Here is a 26290-nt window from a genome sequence, read left to right on the forward strand (position 1 = left end):
GATGCGAAACAATGTGTATGGTATGCTACTATGTATAAAAGGGGAAAAAAAGATGGCTTAATAGATATGTAATTGCCTGTATACATATAGGTTATTTCTGGAAGGGTCTGGAGAAGCTAATAATGTTGGGTTGCCTGACAGAAGGGGAAGTTGGGGGTGGGTTATTGGATGGGGGAGGGGGAAGACCTTTTACACAGTCTACTTTTTGTAGCCTTTGATTTTAGAACCATATGAATGTTTCCCAACAAATGAATGGAAAGTTTCTTTAAAAGGGATTTAAAAGAATGTGTGGTTTGCATGGAGATAGTGTTTATATTTCCCTGGCTCTGATTAGTGCTCATGAGGTTGATGAAGATATCTCACAGGTATCCTGAATACCATATGCGATAGGTATGCGTTATCAGGATTGTTGACCGATGCTCCGTGAGGTTAAGTGACTTGTTCACAACCGTGAAAGTCCACTAGTCAGCCGCAGAGCCTGGACTTGACCCCAGACAGCCCAGCTCCTGAGTCTGCGTTATAAACCACCACAGATTTGTACAGTCGTGTACTATTTCATAGAGGTACATTTCTTCTTCCATTTACTAGATACTGGGGAGATTTCTTCACCCCCCCGCCTTTTTTTTTTTTTTTTTATTTTCAGATTTATCCAAACATTTAGTACAGAATTACGGTGATGTCGAAGAGCTTATGGATGCAGGAAACATCAATAGGACCACCGCTGCCACAGGGATGAATGATGTCAGCAGCAGGTCTCACGCCATCTTCACCATCAACTTCACGCAGGTGAGGGCAGCTGTGGGGGGGGGGGGCTGGCTCTGTCCCTGAGGGCTTTCCCTGCTGATTGGCGCCAGCTGGACCGGCCTGTGGTGAGCCGGGAGAAGCAGAGGTGGCCGACTGCCGTTTTCCTGTTCATTAGTCTTGAACGTGTGCTGTGTGCTGATTTCTCCGTGGTTACATTTGAAATGCAACCTGATGTATACCCGTAAGAAACGTTTAGCAGGCTTCTGCCGTGTTCTAGACATTAAAAAACTTGCTTTGTGCTTAATTAAGTCAAAGTTTTCATCGTTGCCAGCTCTGTGGGAGATAACAGGGTTGCCAGTCAGAGCAGCTGGAGGCCAAGGTAACTCATCGCGGTCCATTATGGCTCTGGAACTCACCCACAGCGCTGCTTGTGATTATTAGAGTGATATTAAAGGACAAGGGACGTCTTTAAGTGTTAACGTAGGAATTCATTATGATCTGGAGGTGGAGCGCATTTTGAACGTGTGTAAATGACTCAGGGCAAATACGTTAACACCGAGACCGGTGGAACAGATGAACATAAAGGTGTGGGGTCCTCTCAGTGCTTCGCACATGTTAGGAGTTTGGAGAGAACCTGGCCTGTATTAACCATTGAACACATCAGATAGAAAAACTTAACCTTTCATTAATGAGGAGGCTCAGAGAGCAAAGAAGATGAAAAAATTCTCTAGGGTCAGTCGGAACAGTTCCTGATAAATTCTCTACAAATTTACCTTTCTTTAGACCTTTTCTTTTGATTTACTGTAGTTTACTGGGTTTTTTCTCCTGTTTTCTGGTTAATGTGGATTAGATGTGGCCGTCCCTAGTTTCTCAGAGGCTTGCTTTTCGATCACAATATGGTAATTTCTTTTTGGCGTTTTGGTTCAGACTGTAAAACGTAGGTTAAAAGTCTTTGGGAGGGCTTCCCTGGTGGCGCAGTGGTTGAGAGTCCGCCTGCCGATGCAGGGGACGCGGGTTCGTGCCCTGGTCCGGGAAGATCCCACGTGCCGCGGAGCGGCTGGGCCCGTGAGCCATGGCCGCTGAGCCTGCGCGTCCGGAGCCTGTGCTCCACAACGGGAGAGGCCACAACAGTGAGAGGCCCGCGTACCACAAAAAAAAAAAAAAAAAAAAGTCTTTGGGAAAGTAAATTTTCGGTAGAATTCAGAATCAAGGAATACAGAATTTAAGATTTTCACTATTTTATAATTGTGAAACAAATCGAATTTTAACATCGAATATGGTTGAGTGATCTTTCAGATAATTGTCTGTATTTATCATATTTTGGAAAGCCATTGTGCTTGTAATGTTGCAGATTTTGGATGAGAACAAAACTAATTATTTGTTTACTTATATTTTTCTTTGTGGAATGCCCCTCAGGGCCTAGTTTCCTCATCTGCCGTGGTCAGACTCAGCCCTTTTGAGAATGACAGTGATTTGGGTAATGGAATCCGTAGTTCTTCAGAAAGTTTAGGAATCACATATGGTAGGCTTCTATTGTATTCAGTTTAATTTTTGTCATCAGGAAGAAGGCCAATGAAACAACAAAATTAAAAAAAAAAAATTTACCCTGAGAGATCACAGTGAGGAGCGGAAAATAATTAGAATTTGTGTTATAAACACATAAAACATATAAAAAATGTTATATAAACATATAAACATTGGGGCTCTTTATACCTCTTCCACTTTGCTTTTATATTTCACCACAGGCAAAATTTGATTCTGAAATGCCATGTGAAACCGTGAGTAAGATCCACCTAGTCGATCTTGCCGGAAGTGAGCGGGCAGATGCCACTGGTGCCACCGGGGTCCGGCTGAAGGAAGGGGGGAACATCAACAAATCCCTCGTGACTCTGGGAAATGTCATTTCTGCCTTAGGTGGGTTCATACTTGTCTGCTGCCTCTTCTTGTTCTTGGTGGTGTCATAGTAGCGCAGAGCACTTGGGTTTAATGTTTGTGTCACAAACCGGAGTAATAGCCTCAAGGTTTTTTGAAGCCGAATTAGAGAAAAAAATCTTTAATGATTGCCTTTAACTTCCCCCCACCCCTTTTGTTTTTCTCCTGCAGCTGATTTATCTCAGGATGCAGCAAACCCTCTTGTAAAGAAGAAGCAAGTTTTTGTGCCTTACAGGGATTCTGTTTTGACTTGGTTGTTGAAAGATAGCCTTGGAGGAAACTCTAAAACTATCATGATTGCCAGTAAGAATTTTAAATTCTTTTTCTTCAGCGTACAGTGTTTCGTGTGAATTAACTGTAACTACTGAAGTTTAAAGTGTCTCATTAGGAAATAGCACCTTTGTATTAAAAAACAAAAAGTTTTTCTGTTCTAAAGAAAAGCACCTTCTGTGATCCAGTCTGCAGTATTGTATTATTGACTCTTTTTCCCTCTTTCTAGTTACATTAACTTGCCATGTTCTTGGTTATGCAAGCCGACGTCCATGGGGAATGATTCTTAGCTTTGCTGAAAGAACAGGACAGAAACTTCTAACGCTGCTAACTCGTGGGAGAAAATCATTGTAGGGACATAGAGTAAAAATAACCCCACTTTTTTTTTTTCTATTTCAAAGCAGAAAATATGGAATTTAAAATTAAGAATCGAGAGGAAAAAGCCCAGTAAATCTAGCAAATAATAACAGTGATATATGTCTACCTTTTCACTAATTAACAGGAAGAAGCAGAAAAGATGAAAAAAATGTGCAAAGGGGAGGTAACTGTTGAGGAGAACTCAGAAATGCTTTTCTTCCTAACCACGCCCCCATGTCCTTTCCATGTTCCCGTGTCTCCCTACACCCATGTCATGGAGTCCCTGTGGAGGCAAGGGCTCTACCTGGGGGTATGCACCCCAGACGTGGTTGTGTAGTCACTTAAGCCCTGAAGTTTGTTGGCATTGGGGTGTGATTGATGAACCAGAGCTTTACGCAGAAAAGAATTAACTGATCTACTGACTCTTTTCAAAAATCACAATGCTCTGGAGTTTTACAGGTGGTAGGTTTTGCCAGAACTTTTAAAAGGATTTAAATTTCTACTTTACATTGGAAGCGTACATAGTTTTGAAATCCTCTTCTTATATTTTCAACGGAGAAAACTCCCTAAGCTGCAGAGGAGATTTGGTTAGATGGCCGATTCTAAACTTCAAAAGAGCGAAATGGCATTTAATTTGGTATAGTGAGCACTTCTCCTATGAGTCCTAGATAATTTTTAATATTCATGACTGTGGCAATGAATATTTAGTCTATCCAATGACCTGGGGTTAATCTGACTTTTAAATTACAAACCAACTTTGTGTTAAATGAAACGGAGCGCCGGATAAATTACTTTTTGAATTCATTCTTCACAGCCATTTCACCTGCTGATGTCAATTACGGAGAAACCCTAAGTACTCTTCGCTATGCAAATAGAGCCAAAAACATCATCAACAAGCCTACAATTAATGAGGACGCCAACGTCAAGCTTATCCGTGAGCTGCGAGCTGAAATAGCCAGGCTGAAAATGCTGCTTGCTCAAGGGAATCAGGTTGGCTTTTTCTGAGACTTATGGGTAATTTTCTTTGAGTAATGGCACCAATTTCTAGATCTTAACGAGGCACTTATCTCCGTGGTTGTATTGATTTGAGTAAATAAGTGCTAAGTAAAGCTTTGAATGAGTTTGCCGGCCTTTCCTTTACAGCACGCTCCCGTTGGCCTTTGCATTCATTATGTGCTCCGTGTGTAAGATTTTATCCACTAAACCCAAAATGATTAACTATCTAATAGTTATCAATTACAGATGGAAATTTAGCATGCAATAGGATTAGCAGCATAATCTCCATTAGTGGAAGGAAATCGAGGGGCTTGAGTAATGTTTAAGATTCTACCCAAGCATTTTATGACTTGAAAATGTATTTTAACAGAATGAAAGACTCGTTTGAGCACCTTCCTGAATCTCTGTTTTGTATCGCCCGTTATAGAAGTGGTTATGGTGATGCAGGGACACGTGTGACATCCCTGTGGCCTGGCTCAGGCGACTTCCCTGGGTCTTTCTTTGATTGTTGAAACTGCCTCACTTCAGGATCTCTTGGGGTTTTCGTGAAGGAGCCTTGTCCTTTTGTGTTTTTTACAGAAAACTTCCTTATAATCTGCACGGTGCATTTACCGAGCTGCATTCTGTGCCCATAGTGTGCTCCGTGCTGTTAGGTTTGGATACTGTAGTGAGAGAGAATCAAGGAGCACTTTTCATTTATTTATTTTTTAATTCTATTTATTTATTTATTTTTTCCCTGTTCAAACTTTATTCTTTTTCTTTTTCTTTTTCTTTTTTTTGGCGGTACGCGGGCCTCTCACTGTTGTGGCCTCTCCCGTTGCGGAGCACAGGCTCCGGACGTGCAGGCTCAGCGGCCATGGCTCACGGGCCCAGCCGCTCTGCGGCATGTGGGATCTTCCCGGACCGGGGCACGAACCCGTGTCCCCCGCATCGGCAGGCGGACTCTCAACCACTGCGCCACCAGGGAAGCCCTGGCTCTACTTTTTATACGAGATAATGTCACTGGTCTCCACGAACAGTGGGACTTATTTCAAACTCACATGCTCACGCCTGACGCTTTCTTTTCTTTTCTTTTCTTTTTTTTTTTTTTTGCAGTACGCGGCCCTCTCACTGCTGTGGCCTCTCCCATTGCGGAGCACAGGCTCCGGATGCGCAGGCTCAGCGGCCATGGCTCACGGGCCCAGCCGCTCCGCGGCATGTGGGATCCTCCCGGACCGGGGCACGAACCCGTGTCCCCTGCATCGGCAGGCGGACTCCCAACCACTGCCCCACCAGGGAAGCCCTATTCTTTTTTTTTTTTTATTTTAATTAAAAAAACAAACAAATTTATTTATTTTCAGCTGCGTTGGGTCTTCGTTGCTGCGCATGGGCTTTCTCTAGTTGCGGCGAGCGGGAGCTACTGTTCGTTGCGGTGCGTGGGCTTCTCATCGCGGTGGCTTGTCTTGTGGAGCATGGGCTCTAGGCACACGGGCTTCAGTAGTTGTGGCACGTGGGCTCAGTAGTTGTGGCTCGCGGGCTCTAGAGTGCAGGCTCAGTAGTTGTGGCACACGGGCTTAGTTGCTCCGTGGCATGCGGGATCTTCCCGGACCAGGGCTTGAACCCTGTCCCCTGCATCGGCAGGCGGATTCTTAACCACTGCACCACCAAGGAAGTCCCTTAATTTTAATTTTTATTGGAGTATAGTTGCTTTACAGTGTTGTGTTAGTGTCTGCTGTGCAGCAAAGTGAATCAATTATATGTATACATGTATCCCCTGTTGTTTAGATTTCCTTCCCATTTAGGTTACCACAGAGCATTGAGAGTTCCCTGTGCTGTACAGCAGATTCTCGTTAGTTATCTGTTTTATACATAGTAGTGTATATGTGTCAGTCCCAATCTCCCAATTCATCCCATCCTCCCCCATTTGGTATCCACACATTTGTTCTCTACATCTCTGTCTCTGTTTCTGCTTTGCAAATAAGTTCATTTGTACCGTTTTTCTAGATTCCAAGGAGCACTTTTTAAAACGTTTGAGTTAGGGAGTTCCCTGGCGGTCCAGTGGTCAGGATTCGGTGCTTTCACTATTGTGGCCCTGGTTCAGTCCTGGTTGCGGAATTAAGATCCCATAAGTTGCATGGTGTGGCAAAAAAAAAAAAGAAAATCTAGGTTAAATTGGAGTTAGAAATAAAGATGCAGTTCTTCCCATTTTCCTAACCCGTGAATGGATGTCTGAAGTGTATCATTAAAAAAACCCAAAACTTTTCTTTAAATGCACACTGCTCTCTCCAGAGCAGCTTTCCCTTCAGGAAAATATGGCCCTCGAAGTCCTTGACATCCCGTGAGTGGTTTGACCTGTGAGAATATCGACAGGCCGAGAACCTTGCGGAGTTTCCTGAGTCCTGGAACACACACAACAGTGCTGTCCCATAAGCTGGTGGACTACAGTGGGCCAGGACTTGCTCTGCACCTAAAAATATCTCCACATACATTGTACTTTTTGATGTGGAGCTTTCCCGTGTGTGAAAAGAAACCGTCAGCACAGAGTCCAGCTGCACGTGATGTTGTCAGGCTTGAATCACTTATGACACGAGCCACAATAGTCATTTTTATTTATACCCCTTATTATTGGGATCTTTTTTCAATGTTTTAGCAACATTTATCTGCAGTAAATATGTAAGGATCATCTAAACTACTACATGTGAAGGGAAGTACTTGGAAAATTCTCGGTTTAATTTCTTGTACTTAATATGTTAATAAGTTATGAGCAAAGAAAGATCAGCCTTTTAAAATTAAACTGAGGAAATCCTCGAAAGGAGCTTTATCACATGGACAGAAAAACTTTATTAAAACTTTTACACATTCTGTCTGAGGAACGTCTTCAGAGGTGTTGTATATGCCAGTTGCCTTATACTTTGTGATCTTTTGTTGTCTTGTTTCTTTCATAGCCAAAGACCACCACAGTAATTAAAGGATTCTTTTTGTTACTGTAGTTTTGGGGGTGAGGATGGAAAAGATAGTTGTCTGTTTTAGGATAAACTGAAGATAAAATTCTTTGATAAATTTAATACATTATAATAAAAACAAGAGTCCAATTTAAAATAATTTATCACACTCTGAAGCTAAAAATTGTTGTGAGACAATACAGGCTTATCCAAAATTAATTAAATTTGTGATGCTCAATAAAATAAGCAAGTGTTCTTTTTTTTTAATAAAGGTAACATTCACAAGTTTCTTATTTATTTATTTATTTATTGGCTGCGTTGGGTCTTTGTTGCTGCGCATGGGCTTTCTCTAGTTGTGGTGAGTGGGGGCTACTCTTTGTTGCGGTGCGTGGGCTTCTTATTGCGGTGGCTTCTCTTATTGCAGAGCACGGGCTTCTAGGCGTGTGGGCTCTAGAGCGCAGGCTCAGTAGTTGTGGAGCATGGGCTTAGTTGCACCGCGGCATGTGGGATCTTCCCGGACCAGGGCTCGAACTCATGTCCCCTGCATTGGCAGGTGGATTCTTAACCACTGTACCACCAGGAAAGTCCAGCAGGTGTCCTTAAGTGTAAATTTTTCTAGTGACATTGCTCTATTCCCACAATATCCTATTGCAGATGCTGCCATGATTCACTGAAAATGCTACTCATATCAGAGTTCTATTTCGGGGTTATTTGTTTAAGTACAGGCAAATAAAAGCTCCTACTTTTAATAATTTTATTTGCCTATGCAGAATGCCATGTGTATCAGTTTCAAAGCACAATTTAAGTACGGCAAAAGATTCTGACACGTATTTGCTTCTCCTACTACATAGATTACAGACATAAAGATATATATGTAGTGGTTTATATTCACACATATATGTATATATACGTACATGTGAACTCTTCATTGAAGAATTATACATATTATAAGTATATGTATCAGTGAATTTTCACAAGCTGCATTTACCCATCTAACCTGCATTCCATCAAGAAACAGAATGTTACCAGCGCCCTAGAAACTCCTCTTCATGTTCCTTTCCCAGTGCTGCCTGCCCTTCCCCTCAAGGGTAGCCTCTATCCTGACTTCTTAAGGCAGAGGTTGTTTTTCAGTTTTGCCTATTTTTGTTCTTTATATAAATGTAATCATGTCATATATACTCTTGCTCTCACTTTTACATAAGTTCATATTTATGGAATTTAAAAACATAGGCAGGGAGATTGGTTCAAGATGGCAGAGTAGAGGACGTTCTCTCACTCCCTCTTGCCAGAGCACCGGAATCACAACTAACTGCTGAACAATCATCGACAGGAAGACACTGGAACTCACCAAAAAAGATACCCAACATCCAAAGACAAAGGAGAAGCCACAATGAAATGGTACGAGAGGCACAATCACAATAAAATCAAGTCCCATAGCTGCTGGGTGGGTGACTCACAGACTGGAGAACACTTATACCACAGAGGTCCACCCACTGGAGTGAAGGTTCTGAGCCCCACGTCAGGCTTCCCAACCTGGGGGTCCGGCAACGGGAGGAGGAATTTCTAGAGAATCAGACTTTGAAGGTAACTGGGATTTGATTGCAGGACTTCAATAGGACTGGGGGAAACAGAGACTCCACTCTTGGAGGGCACACACAAAGTAGTATGTGCATTGGGACCCAGGGGAAGGAGCAGTGACCCAACAGGAGACTAAACCATACTTACCTGCTAGTGTTGGAGGGTCTCCTGCAGAGGTGGGGTGTGGCTGTGTCTCATGGTGAGGACAAGGACACGGGCAGCAGAAATTCTGGGAAGTACTCCTTGGCGTGAGCCCTCCTGGAGAAGACTCAAATCAATAAAATTAGAAATGAAAAAGGAGAAGTTACAACAGACACCGCAGAAATACAAAGCATCCCAAGAGACTACTACAAGCAACTCTATACCAATAAAATGGACAACCTGGAAGAAATGGACAAATTCTTAGGTATAACCTTCCAAGACTGAACCAGCAAGAAATAGAAAATATGAACAGACCAATCACAAGTAATGAAATTGCAACTGTGATTAATAATCTTCCAACAAACAAAAGTCCAGGACCAGATGGCTTCACAGGTGAATTCTATCAAACATTTAGAGAAGCACTAACACCATCCTTCTCAAACTCTTCCAAAAAATTGTGGAGGAAGGAACACTCCCAAACTCATTCTGTGAGGCCACCATCACCCTGATACCAAAACCAGACAAAGACACTACAGAAAAAGAAAATTACAGACCAATATCACTGATGAATATAGATGCAAAAATCCTCAACAAAATACTAGCAGATTCCAACAACACATTAAAAGGATCATACACCATGATCAAGTGGAATTTATCCCAGGGATGCAAGGATTCTTCAATATACGCAAATCAGTCAATGTGATACACCATATTAACAAATTGAAGAATGAAAACCATATGATCATCTCAATAGATGCAGAAAAAGCTTTGACAAAATTTAACACCCTTTTATGATAAAAACTCTCCAGAAAATGGGCATAGAGGGAACCTATCTCAACATAATAAAGGCCATATACGACAAACCCAGAGCAAACATCATTCTCAATGGTGAAAAACTGAAAGCATTTCCTCTAAGATCAGGAACAAGACAAGGATGTCCACTCTCACCACTATTATTCCACATAGTTTTGGAAGTCCTAGCCATGGCAATCAGAGAAGAAAAAGAAATAAAAGGAATACAAATTGGAAAAGAAGAGGTAAAACTGTCACTGTTTGCAGATGACATGATACTATACATAGAGAATCCTAAAGATGCCACCAGAAAACTACTAGAGCTAATCAATGAATTTGGGAAAGTTGCAGGATACAAAATTAATGCACAGAAATCTGTTGCATTCCTATACACTAATGATGAAAAATCTGAAAGAGAAGTTAGGAAATACTCCCATTTACCACTGCAACAAAAAGAATAAAATACCTCGGAGTAAACCTACCTAGGGAGACAAATGACCTGTATGCAGAAAACTATAAGACACTGACGAAAGAAATTAAAGGTGATACCAACAGATGGAGACATACTATGTTCTTGGATTGGAAGAATCAATATTGTGAAAGTGACAATATTACCCAAAGCAATCTATAGATTCAGTGCAGTCCCTACCAAATTACCACTGGCATTTTTTACAGAACTAGAACAAAGAATCTTAAAATTTGTATGGAGACACAAAAGACCCCGAATAGCCAAAGCAGTCTTGAGGGAAAAAAACGGAGCTGGGGGAATCAGACTCCCTAACTTCAGACTATACTACAAAGCTACAGTAATGAAGACAATATGGTACTGGCACAAAAACAGATATAAATCAGTGGAACAGTATAGAAAGCCCAGAGATAAACCCACACACCTGTGGTCAACTAATCTATGACAAAGGAGGCAAGGATATACAATGGAGAAAAGACAGTCTCTTGAGTAAGTGGCGCTGGGAAAACTGGATAGCTACATGTAAAAGAATGAAATTAGAACATTCCCTAACACCATACACGAAAATAAACTCAAAATGGATTAAAGACCTAAATGTAAGACCAGACAGTATAAAACTCTTAGAGGTAAACATAGGAAGAACACTCTGACATAAATCACAGCAAGATCTTTTTCTTTTTCTTTCTTTCTTTTTTTGTTTTTTTTGCAGTACGCGGGCCTCTCACTGTTGTGGCCTTTCCCGTTGCGGAGCTCCAGACGCGCAGGCTCAGCGACCATGGCTCACAGGCCCAGCCACTCCACGGCATGTGGGATCTTCCCAGACCGGGGCACAAACCCATGTCCCCTGCATCGGCAGGCAGACTCTCAACCACTGCGCCACCAGGGAAGCCCAGCAAGATCTTTTTTGATCCACCTTCTAGAGAAATGGAAATAAAAACAAAAATAAACAAATGGGACCTAATGAAACTTAAAAGCTTTTGCAAAGCAAAGGAAACTACAAACAGGATGAAATGACAACCCTCAGAGTGGGAGAAAATATTTGCAAAGGAATCAACGGACAAAGGATTAATCTCCAAAATATATGAACAGCTCATGCAGCTCAAATTAAAAAAACAAACAACCCAGTCCTTAAATGGGCAGAAGACCTAAACAGACATTTTTCCAAAGAAGACATACAGATGGCCAAGAAGCACATGAAAAGCTGTTCAACATCACTGATTATTAGAGAAATGCAAATCAAAACTACAGTGAGGTATCACCTCACACCAGTTAGAATGGGCAGCATCAGAAAATCTACAAACAACAAATGCTGGAGAGGGTGTGGAGAAAAGGGAACCCTCTTGCACTGTTGGTGGGAATGTAAATTGATACAACCACTATGAAGAACAGTATGGAGGTTCCTTAAAAAACTAAAAATAGAATTACCATATGACCCAGCAATCTCACTACTGGGCATATACCCAGGGAAAACCATAATTCCAAAAGACACATGCACCCCAGTGTTCATTGCAGCACTATTTACAATAGCCAGTTCATGGAAGTAACCTAAATGCCCATCGACAGACGAATGGATAAAGAAGATGTGGTACATATATACAATGGAATATTACTCAGCCATAAAACGGAACGAAATTGCCTCATTTGTAGAGACGTGGATGGATCTAGAGACTGTCACACAGAGTGAAGTAAGTCAGAAAGAGAAAAACAAATATCATATATTAACACATACATGTGGAACCTAGAAAAATGGTGCAGATGAACCAGTTTGCAGGGCAGAAATTGAGGCACAGATGTAGAGAACCAACGTATGGACAACAAGCGGGGAAAGTGGCAGGGGGCTGGTGGTGGTGCTGTGATGAATTGGGAGATTGGGATTGACATACATACACTATGTATAAATACGTATAAAATGGATAACTAGTAAGAACCTGCTGTATAAAAAAATAAATAAAATTCAAAAAAAGAAACCAATGCAAAAAAAAGAGAAAAGATGTTCATCACTGCTAGTCATTAAGGAAATGCAAATTAAAACCACAATGAAACACCATTACACACCTATGAGAACGGCTAAAATTAAAAAAGCACTCCCACTTGGCAAAATGCCGATGGGGCTGGAGAGCAAATATACATTGCTGCCGGGAGTGCGAAGTGGAGCAGCCACTCTGGAGAACAGTTTGGTAGTTTCTTACCAAGTAAATATCCACTCACCATATGACCCATCAGTCCCTCTCTTGGGTGTTTACACTAGAAAAGTGAAATTTTCAGTTCACACACTGGAAACAATCCACGTGGCCCTCCAGCGGTGAATTGGTATATCCATACCGTGGAATAAGTCAGCGATAAAAATGAAAGAACTGCTCTTGATACACCAGTAACTTGGATGAATCTCAAAGGCATTATGCTGAGAAAAAGAAGCCAGTGTCAAAAGATCCATTTATGTGACGTTCTCATAAAGCTTAGGGATAGTGGACGGATCAGGAGTTTTCAGAAGTTAGGGGTGAGAAGAGGTTGTGACAGCAAAAAGAGCACGGAGGGAGGTTTCTGGACTGGGAGAATTGTTTTGTGTTCTGATTGTAGTGGTGGCTGCGTGAATCTAGACCTGTGTTAAAATTCATTGCATCGTATACCAAAAAGTCAATTTTACTGTATGATAAGTTTTTTTCAAGTAAAAGAAAACCAATTTTAATGAGTTGGAATTTAGTTGAATATGAAGCCTCATAGAATTTGCCATCTCTGTTTCTGTTGAATATAAAAAAATTTGAGCTGCTGAGTATAAAAAATTTTGAATAAAAATATTTTTGGTGTATTTAAAAAAACCCAAAAAACCAAAAAAAACACATAGGCATAGGAAACCCAAGGGTTGCAGATGTACTAGGGTGCTGGCCCATGATGAGGGCTGGGGAGGTGACAGGGTACAGGCAGCAGGGTTGCAGGACAGAGGGGGAAAAAAAGGGAAAGTGAGAACAATGACAAATTGAAGGGCCTTGCATGGGCTGGTGGGAGTGTGCCATGCAGAGAATAATAGTGAACAAGTTACATCTGAGACCGTTTGTGTGATTCATCCACGTTGGTACATGGAGTTGTAGATCCATTTATGATCATTGCTGTATTGTATTCCATCATAGAAGTATGTCCCAACTCATCTGTTCTATTTTTGATGGGCTTTTTGGGGCTATTACTGCTGCTTTGGAATTTCTTCTGCCTGTCTTTTCAAGAATGTCCAGATGCATTTCTGTTAGGCTTATACCTCAGAGTGGAGTTGGTATGTCAGAAGGGGTACATTATGTTCGGTTTTAGTAGATACTGCCAAATCATGTTTAAAAGTTGTTATACCAACTTATATTAGTATATGAAGATGCCGGTTCTAGTTGCTGCAGGTCCTTGCCAGTACTTGCTATTGTCTATTTTTCATTGTAGCCACTCTGTTGGAGCTTCATGGTATCACAGAATGACTAGTTTGCACTCTTCAGATGATTCATGAAGTCAAGCATTTGGATATCTTGTCTTTTCACATGTCCTCTTTTGTTGTATTTCAAAGCAGACTGCTGCTTTGAATTTGGCAGAGAGAAAATGTTAACTCTTCCCTCTTGAATGTACCTGAAGATAACAAGAAAATTAAACAATATAGAAATGAAATAAGCAAGAACAGTCCAGGAAACAAAGACCACAGCGAGTAAGAGGAGGTGGAAGGATGATGGATTTCTCATTGTGTAGCCGGAGTCGCAGATAAACTATAAATAATAGCAGGATAATGGAAGTGTCGTTACGTGTAAACTTTGAAGATAGATACATCTCAGAGAGGGTCACGGTAAAACCAGGTGATATGGTATGTGTGAGAATGGGCAGAGGCCTACCAGGTAATCCAAGGGGAAAGAGAGCAGTGCAGAAACAGCATGATGTGAGCCTTAGAAAAAGCACTTTATCATGACAGAGAGTGCAGTTCATAATTAAAATCAAATAGGAAGTCAGCTTTCATAAAAGAAAAAAAACCCAACACGACTGTAGGAAATGGCAGGAGACAGAGACCACACACTCGCCACGGGGAACGTTAACTTCTCTGTCTCATTCCGTGAGTGCTCACCGGGACAAAAATAAGTGAGGACGTAGCACATTTACATGACATCATGGAAATTTGCTCTAATCAGTACAAACCAGGAGAAAAGATTGCCGACTCACGCAACAAAAGACTACTTTCCTTATTATGAAAAGAGCTTCTATTTAAAAAAAAAGAAAGATCACAACCTGACAGAAAAGTGAACAAAGAATATGAGCATAGTTCATAGAAAAGAGAGTTCGAAATGGCTTCTAAACATGTGAACATGTGCTTTCTGTCTTTTGCAATACGGTCAGTGCAGATCTGAAGCAATGAGTATATACATGCATGTAGATGCAGAGAACGTCATCAAGCTCTGTCTTTTACTGCGTGGACATTATAACCTCAAGGAGATGTCCTTTCCACCCATCAGCTGGGAAGAGATAAAACACTTGATTGCCCAGTGTGTGGGCACAGGTGGGAGACGTGAGGTGGCTGCCTGTTGGTGGCGTTGATGTTGCTGAAGTTCTGATGTAGTTTTCCTCTTGGTTTAACACAGGAACTTAATCTGAGTATTATTTAATCCTGAACATTTGTCTTCTAAACAGACACCTTGCAAGGAATAATTTAATTGGAAATGGTTTAGTGTTACTAAAGATGTCTTTTAAAAGGACTTAGGTAGGTCTTTCTTTGCATGTGCCCCAAAATAGTAGTCTGTATGTGTACATTTAGTCAGTGATTGTCTCCCGAGTTGAGGATAATGGTCAGAATGTTTCGGCTCTGATTATAGATGAAAAACCCTAACAGTGGTATCTGTACAATTAGCCATGTTATAAAGGGGTTACTAATTGTTTTGAAAATTGTCAACCATCTAATAAGCGATGCAGTCATAATAACACCTGCCACCGGTACTTCTTCAGTGGAAAACATTTGCTGAGTACCATCTGTGTACAAGATGACCCTCGAGGTGCAGAGGGGCAGGGATGCGTTGTGGTGATGAGTTAACGCAGCTCTTTTCCTTCACGCAGGATGACTTTCCTTTACTAAGGGTTAACTAGCTGGCCTCCTTCTCTGTAAACCAGGTAAAAGTGGGATGCCAGCTCCATCACCAGACAGCATCCCTAATGATAACAGTGACCCCTAACAGGTGAATTGCAGCTGCATGAGGATGAACTGTATGTAAACCCCTGTGAGAAACCGCAGCTCGGGGTTTCCCCGTGGGTGCTGACTCTTGTTACTGGGTTTGTCCCTGGTGGGTCCTGGAGGTTGTGCCTCTGGTGTTGTTACAAGAGACGCTACCTCCTGTGGGGCCTGGGCTTCTCAGCCAAGGTGGGTACCATGTGCCCGTTTGAATCTGGACCCCTCAGGAGGGTCAAAGGCAGTAGCTCCTGGGCTCGGCTGGGACCCTGCCCTTCCTGCCGCAGCTCTGCTTTCTGCCCAGCAGACAGATGCCAAGCATGGCCTACCGTGTCTTGTGAGTCTGAATGTTTAACTGAGCCTAAGATGACCACCTCATGGGTTATATTTGTTTGAATAGAAATTGAAAAGTAAATAATAATAAAAAAAATGTGACAGCCTCTGCGAAGGACACCTTGGCAATTAAAAAAAAAATCCTGCATATAGATGACTCACACGTGCCCTTCTAGGATTTTGCTCTCCTGATACACAGCCACACATACTGTAGACAACTGGTGTAAGATGGTCACTGTAGCTTCGCTGGTAAAGCAGAAGATGAGAAAAAACTGCATGTCCATTAAAGGAAAGTACGGACATAAATTGTAGCATAGCCACACAATGGAGTATTCTACAGTGGAATTGGAATTGTTAGAAGGAATGCAGTGGACTTACTCGTACTGAATTTTCCCCAAGATAGCCTGTGAAATGAAAAAGGCAATGTTCAGAATAGTGTTCATGCTGTTGATGTTTAGAAAAACACAAACATGCTTGCATATGCCCAGAATAACTGCACATTTACATAGCAAATTGGCCAAGAGAGGTTGCCTCTGGGGTGGGGAGGGAGAGAGACTCCCTTCCTTTTTTTCTTGTGACATTGTCGGGAGCCCTGTGTCCCTGCCTCTCAGGTTATGAGTTACAAATGCAGTTGGAGCCCCCGTGCGCCCCACCTGGTTGTTTGCCTCTCCCGTCTCTGCCTGCGTTGTCCCCCCAGGGCAAACCTGAATTTGATGTTCATCATTCTCATGTCAGTCTTTATACCTTCACAGCACGGATAGGGAATTGGACACACAGGTTGTGGTATAGTCATACTGTACGCAGGATGTGATCCAGCGGTGATGATAAAGGAGTTTTCATTTGCACGTGTCAGTGTGGATGGATCTCAGAAGCCTGTGGCTGAGCAAGACTTATGCTTTCTTTTTGAATGTGTACTTTGTATACATTCAAAACAGACGAATCCTTCAGGATCTAGGATTTAGACTGTGTTTGATTTTGATAAAATGTCAGTATGTTACATGTTTTTCTTTTTCCTTCTCTTTGCTGATTTGTGTTGCAAATGTAGTTTTACGAGGGTACCGTGGTTTTGAATATTATGAGAAATGAAACCCATGGGATAAAGATTTAGTGATGATTGACACTTTTTGGGGGGCTGTGGGACAATACTTCTTACCTCTGTTTGATAGTTTATTTGGCAATTCTGATAATTTACAATATCATGGCTGGGTCCTTCCTCTAGATTACTGCTGTTCACTAATTGCTGCTGTCTTTTTTGGTTTACGTTGTAGATTGCCCTCTTGGACTCTCCCACAGCCTTAAGCATGGAGGAGAAACTTCAGCAGAATGAAGCCAGAGTAAGTGATACCTTGACTGGTTATGCTTTTGAGAAAAATCATAGCTTTCAGTATTTTAAGTGCATACTTTTTAGTACTTGCTGTTTGAGACTCATTTTGTTTCTATATGACACTTAACACTCCGCCCGCCCTCACCCCATTTTTAAAGAAGCACAGCAGTTGACTACCTGTGCATTTCATGTTCTCTGTGACTTAATAAATGGGATTTTTCTGGCACACGATGGTTAACAGCAACTGAGATTCACATGTGCGCTGCCTCACACGGCAGTAAGGCAGCCCCGGCCTTCGGGAGAGGGAGGCTGTGTTCACAGTGGTGGTCCCCATAGCCTTACCACGACCAGCGTGGAGCTTTTTGTCATCCTTTTACTTTCCAGAGGGAAGTGCAGCACTTGGGGAATCACTGAATACTCCAAGTAGATGCTTAGTTGATCTTAAGCGAGGTGGGATTTGAGGCGGGGGCTGGGGGGTGGGTGTTCTGGGCCGAAGCCACAGTTTGTGTGCTGGTGCTTTCTGAAAACTAGTTTCATGGCTGATCTACTTCTATACTATTTTTTGTTTAAAGAAAAATAACCTTCTGTAAAAGGAGAAACAGCATTAATAACATTTTTGGAGTGGATTTTGTTCACTGTGCTGAATGGTTAAAACAGAATGAGAAAGAAAATTGGATTCTGTTGGTAGAGCTCTTTCAAGAATACACAATATTGAAGATATAAATTGCGTTGTAGTTAGGAACTTGTTGACACTTCCCTGGATAATTATGCTGATTAATTTGCTGATAATAGCATTAGTGAAAACATTAGTTTCTTAATCCCTATTTTTCTCTTGACATTTTGTATTTTAGTACTTCAGATTCTCATTTTGAGGGCTTTGAAATGTCTGTATAGTCTTAAATTGTTTCTTACTAATGGTTTTCAGAAATACCTAGCAAGTTAATAGAAACCAATAAACATTTTAATTTGAATGCATTATATCTGCTGGGACAGAAATGACTGCCCCTCTTGTTCATAACATTTTCTAAATTTTCATCTAGTCTTTGCCGACCTTTTAAAATTGTTTGCCATCTGCTTGGCTATAAATCTTATCAACTGGTCACGTTGTTAGAGGTGGTATCAGACTTTGCAGTTTTAAATTAATTTTATAAATGAAGATTATTTGGTTTAAGTTCAGTAGTGAGAGAAACCCAAGGCATACTTAACGATTTGTTGAAAGCTAGATTATTTGATTGAATTGGAAAAGGATTAATTGGCTTGCGTTTCTTCAGGGAGAATTTATCTGTTGAAATGCCGAAGCGTTTATTGTTAAATGCTTTGTGTTTCTCAGATAAAGTGCCAAAGAGTATCTGTCAACTGATTATTATAAATTAGTAAATTCATCACCCCAGTATGTTCCCCTTCTGTAGGGAGAGAAGGCGTAAGAATATTCCCTCTCCGAAAGCTTTTCCAAAACAAAAAGCCCGGTGACTTTTCTTGCTTAGAGGCTGTGGGGCTGGCATCACTCAAGTGATGAAAGGAAGGCCTCCTTGCCTAACCTGTACAAACGAGCAAAAATCAGAGTTAGAGAGGCTCAGTTCTGTTTCTTTTGTTTGTTCCAAGAACATGATAGATTTGACATTAGTAACCAGTTAAGATATTTTATTGAAAACAGTGGTAACGTAGAACTCCGGTAGTTGTTTGAGGTAAATTGAGGGGTAAAATGAATGCCCATTGAATGAATTCAGGTGGGTGAGAGGTGTTCTGGTTTTGCTCTGGGTAAACCGTCACTCCAGTTCCTCTATTTCTTGTCAGTAACGAACGTGGTCTTTCATGGAGGTTGCTGACCCACGCCCTTTCCATTTATATTACTTAATGGCCTGTGGGAAGTATCTTCCTCTTAGCAGTGAGAGTATAATCCAGTGTATTCTGTGCCTTCATTTTGACCTGGTTAAATCGGGTAACTTACTGGTGGGAAGACCAGTCAGTTGAACTGGGATGGTATCTGCTGTTGGATGGGTAGGAGGCAGGAATGATGAAGGACAGGAGGGAAAAGGCCTTGGGAGGGTGTGTCCCCCTCTATGCCCCTCAGAGGTCACTTTCTTTTAGCCCTAAGTGTATTCATTTTACAGAATTTTCCATTTTTTTCCTACCTCTCAATCAGGTATCACTTTACTTCTTAATGAATCACTCACTAAGGTCATTTAAAAAGTTGTATGGAACTAGCAGAATATTTTCATTAACTTTGAGAAGCAATTTCCAACTGTGCTGTGTTCGACAATGGGGCATATTTTCTCCCCTAAGTTACCGCAGACTGGAAAGAAGCTGATTTTTATCAAAAAGTTTTTTCTTTTTCTAAGAGTCCATTAAAGAGCCGCCTTTTTTTTTTTTTTTTAAAGATAGACTGAGATTTATAAACCCTATTAATTAGCTACAAAAGCAGATTATCTCCTAAAAGAAAACTGCAGTTTCCAAGGTGATTTAATCATCACATCTAATTGGAAAGTAAAGTAAATCACTATTTCTTAGGACCTAAAGTATAATCAGGAAAAATTAACCCATGTAATGGGGCGTTGTCATCTTTGAACTTGTAATTTTGGTTAACATCCAAGGAAGCAGCTTTTATTGAAGTACACCTGGAAAAAGGCTGCTGTAAAACTCTAGGCAACTTGACACATTTTTTTTCTATTCTTTCCTTTGCCATGATGTAGGTTGTAGGGTAAGATCAGCTTGTTTGATTTATATTTGGTGATGGTTCTTTGAGGCATTGCTACCTAATTATAAAAAAGTATTGTACATTCTTCCATAATCTATAAGAGTTTGGAAACTTTCTAGAAGAAAATCCAAGTAATTTTTTTTGTGGAGCAATCGCATATGTATGTTTTTTCTTTTAGGTTCAAGAATTGACCAAGGAATGGACAAATAAGTGGAATGAAACCCAAAATATTTTGAAAGTAAGGACTGTAAAAAAGTGTCATGATCTTACTGTGCTGGCTTAAGTAGGTAAAACTTCTTTTCTGTCTCCCTCAAAAATGGCGACTGTGTGCTTTGCTTTAAGGTAAGATCAGTGGAATTGATTAGTGACTTTTGGGAGGTTGGGACTCTGGTTTGATTTTGAAGAGATGGGAAAGCGAGCTATTAGTCATTAAAAGCTGTGTGTTTAGGGGTGATGCTGATACTTAAGGTATATGCTCTCACTTGTGGAGTTTTTCCATTTTTGAGTCAGCACATATTAAATTCCATTTAATATTCAAGGGCACCCACTTTGCCTTTCTGCTTTTGTTAAACCCAATATAAAAGCAATATGTTAAATAAAAAAAATACTTCTCATGGCAGTATTGTGGAATATGTGTGCATAGCATGGCTAGACTTCAGAAATTTCTCAACTAGTAATTTCCTATTGGAATTTTTTTCTGTATGTCTCAAAGGCTAGACAGTGATGGTCTGCATTCTTGGCAAGATTCATGGTGAAAAGATGTCAGTAATGGCCTCCGAGTTTCATACTCTGTGCTTCAAAATACACGTTTCTTTGTGGTCCCATTTTTTGCTGAGGTGGTAGGAAACTCGTGTCATCCGTGGAGGGTCAGCCACGTTAGGTTTGAGGTTCAGACTGGAATTTTATGCTTTGATAGCGTCTGTCTGTCCTTACACATGAGAGAAGGTGATTCAGAGGTGATTGGTGAATCCTGGGTTTGTTTTTGAGGTCTGTTGAGGTAAAACTTTCCCAGAGGACGGAATCTCCCTTGAATATGGGCGAGGCTGGATAGATGAGGTATGTGTCTTGGCAGAAGCCTGACTTGGACGCTGTTCACGTGAAGAGGGGGCACCTGGTGACCGTTTCACAGGGGAAACTTTTGAAGACCTGGAGTAGCCATTGAGTCACTCTCTCTGAGAGTGGGGTCAGCAGTACATTACGTATAGTTTCCTTATACCATTTAGCAAGCTGGCCTGCTCTGGGGGCTAAAAAGCTTACTTCTCATGAGTGGGGTTGAGCTGCAGTCCTCGGTGGCCATGGGTCATGACTGGTCCTGGAGATATTCTTTCCAGTTGCAGAAAGCCCTGCAGTAAGTGAGGCTTCTGCGTCCAGACTTTTCTTTCCTCCTGATGATGATGATAATGTTGTGTTATTTTGAGGTACTTTCTCAGCGTTTGTTGTTTTGAGAGGTTTTTGTGCAGGAAACTGAGCAAAGACTTCAGTTGCATTTCTGAGGAGTCAGGTGGGGAATAAGCACCAGCAAAGATGTGACTGTTTTCATCGTTTATGTTGCATCAACTCGGAGAAGTAGTGCTGCAGCCCCAGACTTACGTAGCCCAGCCGTTGGACCGTTCAAGGCACCACGTATACTTTCCTCAGCAAATTTGCCAGAAAGGGAGGACTGAAATCTGCTGCACGTAAGGAAAGGAGAAATCTAGTAGCTAGCTGTTTGAAAAGCCATTAGTATACCTAGTGCCTTTTAGCACAGAAGGCAATGCCGCAGTGAATGCAGACCGCAGCCCATCTGCCTGGTCTCGCCCCGCCACCGTGGCAGGGGTTTTACAACAGCCTTGCAGAGCTGTCCACACTGAGTCCCCATGGTGAACCCCTGAACTTTTGCTCATAATGTTATTCCGGGCCTGGAAACGAAATCCTCCTTCAATTCCAATTCTGTTTTTCATAAATCTTACTATTTTTATTTTTTATAACGTCTGAGATGAGAATAGAGAGGTGTTATGGGCTAGGTGTTAAAGGTTATGGGAAAGGCTAATGATATTTCAGATTTTTCCCTTCGTTTGAGCTGGCAAGCCCTTTGTAGATTCCTCTGCTGGGGTCTGTGTTTTAAATCTGGACTTGTTTTCTGCTCACATTTGGTATTTTAAGAGCTGTCTTCGTCTCCTATTGGAAGACAGTGCCTGAGGCCTGAGGGGAAGAAGAGAGCTACTCAAATGATTTTGAAAACATTCTTTGGAAATCGATGGGGAAAGGGATTGTTTTTCGATGAGTTTGTATCTGTGTGGTTTGTGTGATTCCCGTATTTTTGCTGTCTGACTTTTCCTCATCAGCTCTTGTTCCAGTAATGCTGCATAGAACCCACTCCAACCCAGCGGCTTCGGACAACATTTATTTTCCCTCGCTCACATGCACGTTGGCTGGGGGGTCGGCTGGGCTGGGCTGGCTGGGCTTGGATCCCGGCTATGGGCGGCCTCCAGGTCTGTCTCTCCTTCTGTGGGACTGGGTGGTTGTCCAGAACATGACTTACGGTCACGGCCCAGGTAGAAGCAGGTGGGCCTGGTCTTGCAAGCACATTTCAAGCTTCTGCTTGTATCATGGCCAAAGCAAGTCACTTGGCTGAATAGAAAGTCACAGGGGAAGAAGTGTATTTCACCCACGAAAGGGCCACGGCAAGGGTGTAAGTGTATAATCCTGCTTTGAGATCAGTGGTTTAATCGACACAGGCCCCTGTTAAAATACAGATCTTTAAATTCTGGGAACTTGCTCCTCTACTGCATTTGCCCATGTTGTAGAGACAGGCTCAGTGAAGCAGTACATTCCCAGGATTATCTTCATCATCAGGGCTGGGTCGTTTACTCTGCAAGCCCCAAATCCTGAACATCCAAGGAGAGACCTCTGGGGGGAGGACTGAGAGTGAGACCGTCCAGGGGACGGAAGGGAGATACAGGGATACTTCGGTGCCTGTTGGCGCAGTGAGAGCCTGCCTTGTTGCTTTTTCTTGCCCGAGCTGTTAGAGGCTCAGAAACCAAGGAGTGACTTTGTTCCCTTGTTTGTGATCTGGTCTGTGGCTTTCCTTGCTGGGGATGAGTGAAGGCCTAGGCGTGTTGAGTGGGGTGGAGAAGGGGTGAAAGGCGCTCGGACAAGAGGTGCCGTCTGGGGGCTTCCCTGGTGGCGCAGTGGTTGGGAGTCCGCCTGCCGATGCAGGGGGACGCGGGTTCGTGCCCCGGTCCGGGAAGATCCCACATGCCGCAGAGCGGCTGGGCCCGTGAGCCATGGCCGCTGAGCCTGCGCGTCCGGAGCCTGTGCTCCGCAATGGGAGAGGCCACAACAGTGAGAGGCCCGTGTACCGCAAAAAAGAAAAAAAAAAAGAGGTGCCGGCTGTTTGCAGCCGGGCTGGTGGCGCCGTGGTGATAACGCGCGTGCCTCGGGCTTTGATCTGCCAGCTCTGTCTCAGGCTTCAGGGCTCTTTCTGAGTCACTGGTGGGTTGTGACACTTACCCACAGTGTCACACATCCTTGTCCCCAGCTTGGAAGTCGGGCGGATGGCAACCTGTTCGTTATACCCAGGTCACAAGAGGTGATAAATTGCTCGGGGTTACAATATAAGTAGCTAATGACAGTGGAGAGTGTGTTCATCTTGAGGAGACCTTTCTTAGGCAGGTAGGTAATGTGGGCTCTATTATCGTCTACAGCCTACGCTGTGTATGCACTCTCTTGCCCCTTAATCTACCTTCCTCATTTTCATTAATCTCCATTTCTATAAATTAAAGTTCAGACTCCCTTGCCTGGCCCCCAGGGGCACTGAGCTCCTTCTTGGCTCCGCCCCGCGCTCCCGGGCCCCCGCCCTTCCCGGCCAGGTGTCTCACTGGTCCCTGTGTGCACTGGGTGTTGGGTTTCTGGGGGTCTCTTGGCCTTTGCCTATGTTGCTCCCTCATTTGAGATGCTCCCCTCTCTACGATTCCACCATGAAGCTCTCTCTGGTCACTCTTCTCTCCCACTTACCGGATAAAATGATTTTGTTTTCCTCTGGCTTTTGTAAAGGCATTTCGTTCTGCCTTTGTCACAGCATTCATCATAATCGGAATTTGGTGGTCTTAGTTTCTCCCTCTAAACAGGAGCAGAATCTGGGCAGGGACTGTCTCTTGATCATTCTGTGAACCAGCTCCTAGAACTCCGCTTCTCACAGAGCAGGCATACGGTGAAAACTTACTGGATTAAAGTAGTAACAAGAAAAAAACCCAAAACCTTTATATTAGTTTGCTAGTGCTGTCAAAACAAAACATCACAGACTGGGTGGCTTAAACAGCAGACATTTATTTGCTCACAGTCCTGGAGGCTAGAAGTCAAAGATCAAGGTGTCGGTAGGGTTGCTTTGTCCTGAAGCCTCCCTCTCTCCTTGGCTAGCGGATGCTGCCTGCTCTCTGGGCCCTCACGTGGCCTTTTCTCTGTGTGCCTGTAGCCCTGGTCGCCCTCTGTGTCCTAATCTCCTCTTCTTATAAGGACATTGGTCAGATTGGATTAGGGCTCAGCCTAATGGCTTCTTTTTAACATAATTACGTCTTTAAAGGCTGTATCTCCAAATGTAGTCACATCCTGAGATACTGGGGCTTAGGGCTTCAACATATGAACTTTAGGCGAACACGTTTCAGCCCATAACAACCTTGAACCGCGCAAACCTGATGAGACAGTGGGAAAAGTAACACGGGGTGTTGTGCAGGCAGTGGTCTTGCCCTGGTGATGCTCCTGCCTGTACATTCCGTCCTGTTTGTCTCACTCCTGTTTGAAAGGCTCGTATATGACTGTGTATTTTTCATTCTTGGAAGGAATGTGGCTGCATTCCTTTTGATTATAGTCCAGTCTTTCATTTGGGTCAGTTAGACCTTCGCTGCTCAGTGTGTGGTTCCGCACCAGCAGCGTCAGCATCACCTGTGAGCTGGTTAGAATTGCAGGTTCTCAGGCCCCACTGCAGACTTCCTAAGTCAGAATCTGTATTTTAATAAGATGCCCAGGTGATGGGTCTGCACCTTATGGTTTGAGTGCAGGACCTGAAAAGCTGAGGAAGGAAAGGTGGGGCCGTCTTGGGCTCCTTTGCCCTCATTTCCGTTTTTCCCCTTCTTCTCTGCCCTGTCTGGTGGAGAGCTGACGGGGTGGACTGTCCTTTCCTGAGTGGGACTCACTGTGTGAGGGTTGGAGGGAGAAACCAGACCTTGTCTGCACCGTTTTCCTGCAGAATCCACACGGCCCATCCCTGGTGTGGTGCTGCCTGGTGATGCAGCCCTGGCTTCCAGAAACACCTTCTCCCCTGTCCCTCCTACCCAGGGGTGATGCTGGTTTCCTTATCAGTTTGCGGGTGGCCTCACCATCCCCGCTGGCTTCCCAGCTCTTCCTTTAGCCGAGTAACCAGTTCCCTGTCTTAAAGCCCCCGGGATGTAAATGCCTGGTATTTCTGTCTGATACCGGAGTCTGCACCCCATCTCCTGCCTGGCACTGCCAGCTGCTCAGAAGCTGTGTTAACGGTAATCTTCTTTTTGGTCTGTCTTTCTAGTGTCTTAGACTGCTACCCCAATGTGTTTTTCATCCTGCTGAATTTGTCTTAAGCTGTGATAACTTTGGGGTCTTGGAACTTAATGTTGTGATAAATCCGGCTTCTACTAGGCCTGGGGTCCGTGCATTTCCGAAGCCTTTGTGTCGGCTCTCCTTTCCCACGGCTTCAATGTGGCGCTGGCTGCTTAGTGTTTGAAGTGGTTTATAAAGTGGCTACTTAATACCCCTTAATGTCCCTTTTGGCCTGACTTTTCATAGATCCCGTATGTCTTATTGCTGATGAATTGTTTCAAGTCATGAGGAGTCCCCCGATTCTTTGTCCTCTCACTCTCACTTTCTCTCACCCCACCCCACCCTGTATGCACCTTTTTCGTTTGTCCACTCTGGACATGTTTTAGTTTCTCTGTTCTAGCGTTTTCTAAATGATTAAAATGAAACCCTCAGAGATATGTTACCTGACTTGCAAATAACTCCTTGAACTCTGCACTGCAGGATAAATCACAGCGCGTGTGGACCTCAGGGGGCAGCTCTCCGGCGTCTGACAGGTGGTGCAGCAGAAGGGACCGCCGCTCTGTGCAGGGTCTGTCTAGAGCCTGGCTGCCGTGTGGTGCTCGGAGCCCCGAGACCGCGCTCTGTTGAATCCCCCAGCATTGGTTATTCTGCTCAGTTTTTAATGAATAGGGTCTCTTCCTTACTGAAAACACATCCTTTGATTACTCTAGTGCTTGACTTGCTTTTATGTTTTCATGGCTCTGCACGGGGTATCCGACTGTGGTTTGGCATGGGGCGGGCGGCTGGAGTGAGGAAGCAGGCTGCCCACAGGCAGAGGCTGTCACTGGAGAGGCTGGTCCTGGAAAAGTGAGCGATTTCTGCAAGTAGAAGTTGAATTAAAGTGTTGTTGTTTTTTTTTCCTGGACGTTAATTATATGGGTTGTTTTTCTTACGGTAAACAATACTGAGTTGAACGTGGAGGATGGCGCGTATTTGAATCTACGTGATGATGGGATCCTAATGCAAGTGATTTCCTCTTAAA

At 43.0% G+C, this 26290-nt stretch overlaps 1 protein-coding gene across 4 annotated transcripts in view; it reads left to right on the plus strand.

The window, feature by feature from the left end:
• Window positions 1–26290, plus strand: part of LOC113626476 (kinesin-like protein KIF16B) — a 280843-nt gene that overhangs the window by 45714 nt on the left and 208839 nt on the right. For all 4 annotated transcript variants that reach the window (XM_027118145.1, XM_027118146.1, XM_027118147.1 and 1 more), the window contains exons 7-12: window positions 644–786; window positions 2490–2658; window positions 2848–2979; window positions 4118–4293; window positions 16969–17034; window positions 19898–19957. In XM_027118145.1, the coding sequence (XP_026973946.1) occupies window positions 644–786; window positions 2490–2658; window positions 2848–2979; window positions 4118–4293; window positions 16969–17034; window positions 19898–19957 (746 nt within the window). The remainder of the gene's footprint in view (window positions 1–643; window positions 787–2489; window positions 2659–2847; window positions 2980–4117; window positions 4294–16968; window positions 17035–19897; window positions 19958–26290) is intronic.

This window comes from Aethalodelphis obliquidens, unplaced genomic scaffold (genome assembly GCF_003676395.1).
Source record: "Aethalodelphis obliquidens isolate GAN/ISIS:26980383/991018 unplaced genomic scaffold, ASM367639v1 scaffold18, whole genome shotgun sequence".
Classification (NCBI taxonomy): Eukaryota; Metazoa; Chordata; class Mammalia; order Artiodactyla; family Delphinidae; genus Aethalodelphis; species Aethalodelphis obliquidens.